Source organism: Priapulus caudatus, unplaced genomic scaffold (genome assembly GCF_000485595.1).
Source record: "Priapulus caudatus unplaced genomic scaffold, Priapulus_caudatus-5.0.1 Scaffold620, whole genome shotgun sequence".
Lineage (NCBI taxonomy): Eukaryota > Metazoa > Priapulida > Priapulimorpha > Priapulimorphida > Priapulidae > Priapulus > Priapulus caudatus.
In genome coordinates, this window is record NW_014577681.1 from 155,381 (window position 1) to 158,916 (window position 3,536).

At 41.9% G+C, this 3,536-nt stretch overlaps 2 protein-coding genes across 4 annotated transcripts in view; one reads left to right on the top strand and one right to left on the bottom strand.

Moving 5' to 3' along the window:
* The window catches only part of LOC106812213 (centrosomal protein of 120 kDa-like), a 32,079-nt gene extending 31,063 nt beyond the window's left edge, over positions 1–1,016 (bottom strand). For 2 of the 3 annotated variants that reach the window (XM_014816039.1, XM_014816037.1), the window contains exon 1: positions 784–1,014. In XM_014816039.1, coding sequence (XP_014671525.1) covers positions 784–829 — 46 coding nt within the window. In that variant the 5' untranslated portion in view covers positions 830–1,014. Of the gene's footprint in view, positions 1–783 lie in introns of all 3 variants that reach the window. The other variant, XM_014816038.1, reaches the window with a different exon arrangement.
* A 341-nt stretch (positions 1,017–1,357) lies between these two features.
* Positions 1,358–3,536, top strand: part of LOC106812212 — a gene marked incomplete at its 3' end in the record, with an annotated part of 24,720 nt that continues 22,541 nt past the window's right edge. Inside the window, 1 exon segment of the mRNA XM_014816035.1 lies at positions 1,358–1,554.

Below are 3,536 nucleotides of genomic sequence, written 5' to 3' on the forward strand. Positions count from 1 at the left end.
CACACACACACACACACACACACACACACACACACACACACACACACACACACACACACACACATATATTTTCTGCCAAAAAAGTGGGGGGGCCCGGGCCCCCCCGGCCCCCCCGTACGCGCCGCCCCTGCTATAGATGCTTCAGAGCCGATATTATGGCGATGTGTAAATTAATTTAATGCTAGGGATTGAGAGAAAAGATTCGTGTTCAGGATAAAACCACATTGGAATTACATAGTCCTCTAGTCTAGAACAAATCATAACCCACCCTCCCCTGTGTGTGAATCACTCAGGGCGGCTGCACGCAAAAACAGCATAATCATCAGTATGTTGATGGTGGCCAATATAGCGTAGAACAGTGTTCGTGTTGTAACCCTACTCTTGCTGAGAGGGTCTATGTCCCCCAGGGTACTGCCGGAACGTACCCTGGTACTATTTAATATGCCGGACGGTACCGTACCTCGCCTATTCCACTAACGAGTCTAGAAAGTCGCCTACGCCTACTCCCTAACCCTATCAAATAGTTACCAGGGTACGTTCCGGTATACCGGACCGTACCCAGGGTAGGGTACGTTCCAGGAGTACCCTGGGGGACATAGACCCTATGTCTATGAGTATGAGCCATCTTGTCACTTGAAGTCTTGTGAAGTTGTGTTGTAACTTCAAACTTGTTCACTAATCCTGTATTTCACTAATGACACTATTAATATTATTATATTAGGCCTACTAGAAGAATATAAATTACAATGAATTTAATTCATATCTGGTCAACAGAAAACTTACCACGATATAATTGCACAATCAGCAGTATAGCCTTATCAGATCCCATCAAAAATATAGCAACGTAACACAAAATATCTAAGAACAACAATTCAATATTTCCGCCATATTGAACTGCCAGGAAGTTGTCGTTGCTGCCATCTATCGAACATTATAACAAATGTGAGAAATGTGGTTCTTTTAACATATAGTGCGGTCATTTATATCCCATTTATTATTGTCATGCAGCATCATTGCGAACCAAACGTTTATAAGTTTTTAGATAATATTTCAACGCAAGGCTCGAAAGCGGTGTTCCTGGAAAACAGAATTCTGTCGACGGAAATGAATGGATCGGAGTATGTTATCATTCCGCCATGAAAAGAAATAGTTCAGCATCGGAATCGCAATGTACAATGGAAACAAGCATTTTTGCAAAACATAATCTGTGATCCACACTTATTGTACACAACACGTTATCAATAAACAAAATACTATTGAGTTTATAATGTTTTTAATACGAAATGACATTAGCTGAGGAGATGGTGGAGTGATACTGACTGATAGGTCCTGAATGTTGTTATGCGGTTGCGGAATAATCACTGTGCATGTTCCATGATGTTCCTCAACTCGATACATTCAGAAAATTTTATTCCTATTCTGGAACTTGTAATGCGTTTCCTGTGTTGTTTCCAATGAAACTTGGCTATGATGTGACTATTCATACAAAACTAATAACATCTAGGAGCTTTTACTGGTATTACCGATTGTTTCCCGAATGTGTGACTCGAGAAGGTAAGATTCGGAACTGGAGACTGAAAATGAAAAGTAGAGTGGAGATGAAGGTTGATCTAGGTAGATGTCGTAGACGATTTCGTTTATTAAGACTTAATTAAGTCAATAACGCATCAGCAAATGCCAAATGCAATTAGAACTCCGATTATATCGCAGTATAGTATATTCACAAGCACTACTGTATTTATTAGGTAAAAAAGGCCAAGTTCAGGTGAAAGAAACTACTCGAACATATTATAATTTTATATAGGTAACGGTAACTGGCAGTGGCATTGCCAAGGCTATGTATAATAAATAATGTAACTTGGTTTACGCATGACACATTAATTATAAATATTTATAATTCTACGTATGTCACCACCATAATTACGACCTTAACCTGTTGGTCCTAACTCCATCATGCTCATACATGGGTGCCCTCCGAGTAATGGGTGTTGACCACACACAGTACTGTTGAGTCATCAGATTCAGTGTGTTTACATGCATGCCATACGTTTGTACGTGTGTGCGCACATGTGTACATGCGTGTGTACGTGCGTGCGTATATGCTCGTGTGTACGTGCGTGCGTATATGCTCGTGCATGCGTACGTGCGTGAATGTATACGTTCGTGCGTATGTGCAGGCATATATGTACAAGCATGTGTGTGTATGTGCGTATGTGCATCCGTGTGTACATGTGTGCGTTTGAGAGAGCAAAGAGACTTGGAGAAAGAGAGGAATAAAGGTGCCAATGAGGATATAAAAAAATGGTATATATATATAGAACATGCTTTGTGTCGTCATTGACGCTGAAGGGGTCGTTGTCGTATCAGGTAATAAATATGTATACACAAAGTGTACCAGACTTGTACTACAGAAGTGTACCCTAACCCTAACCCTAATCCTAACCCTAAACATACCTCATAAAAATATAAACATAATACTAAACAACCTAAAACTACCTCGGGTACATATATGTAGTACCTGATACGACAACAACCCTTTCTGCGTCATTGACAGGGGCGGATTAAGGCTCACTGGTGCCCTAAGCACTGACCAATCTTGGTGCTCCCCTCCTTTCCACACTGACCCTTGTATATTTGGTCAGACAGGTCAACAACTAAAATGGACTTGCAGGTTGCAGCAGTACAAAAATTTATGTAGGATCTCAAGGAGGGTGGTGATAAACAGGCGGGGGGTATGGCGGTCCTCCCCCAGAAATTTTTTAAAATGTAGATCGCAGGAGATGGTATTTGAGGCAATTTTGAGCGTACATGCATGTACACCTTCATTCTGACTACGAGTCAATCTATTTGTTTTTTTACACGTTTCAGTTATGAGAAATACCTCTCTGTTGTGCAGTTGGTGACCATTAATGTTAAAAATATTCTTAAGACAATTTCAACATTTGATTTGGAAAGGCACTCTCTAGTTTGTCTTCTGTAATTGTGTTGTAAAGTTCCATGTGAGTGAAAGATGTTTTCTTGGTTGTTTTAAACTTATGAAGAACATATGAATGGAACTGCTGAAGCTCTGTAGACAAAGTGTTGTTCATTTCATTTGGATAAGCATCAATGAGTGTCTGACAAGTCTTTGAGTACCTTTCACTTTCTGATAATTGGGAATTAGCACCTTGTTGGGTGGCATTAGGGGCCCCTTGTATTGTATTGTATTGTTGGGGGCCCCTTGTGGTACACCTGGGAAGTACAAATCTTTATTGTTTTTTTTTTCTTTTCACCCTTTTCCCAACTTTGTGGTGCCCCCTTTGGCCCTGGTGCCCTAAGCACGTGCTTAGTCTGCTTAATGGTTAATCCAGCACTGGGCAGAGGGGGAGCACGGCGTGGGGAGGGGCAGCAGGAAGTGAATGAGGGGGTGTGGGGGAGGGGCAGTGGTGAGTATGTGTTGTGAGTCAGCATGGCGTGGGGGAGGGGCAGCAAGGCGTGGGGGAGGGACAGCAAGGCGTGGGGGAGGGACAGCAAGGCGTAGGGAGGAGTAGTAATGC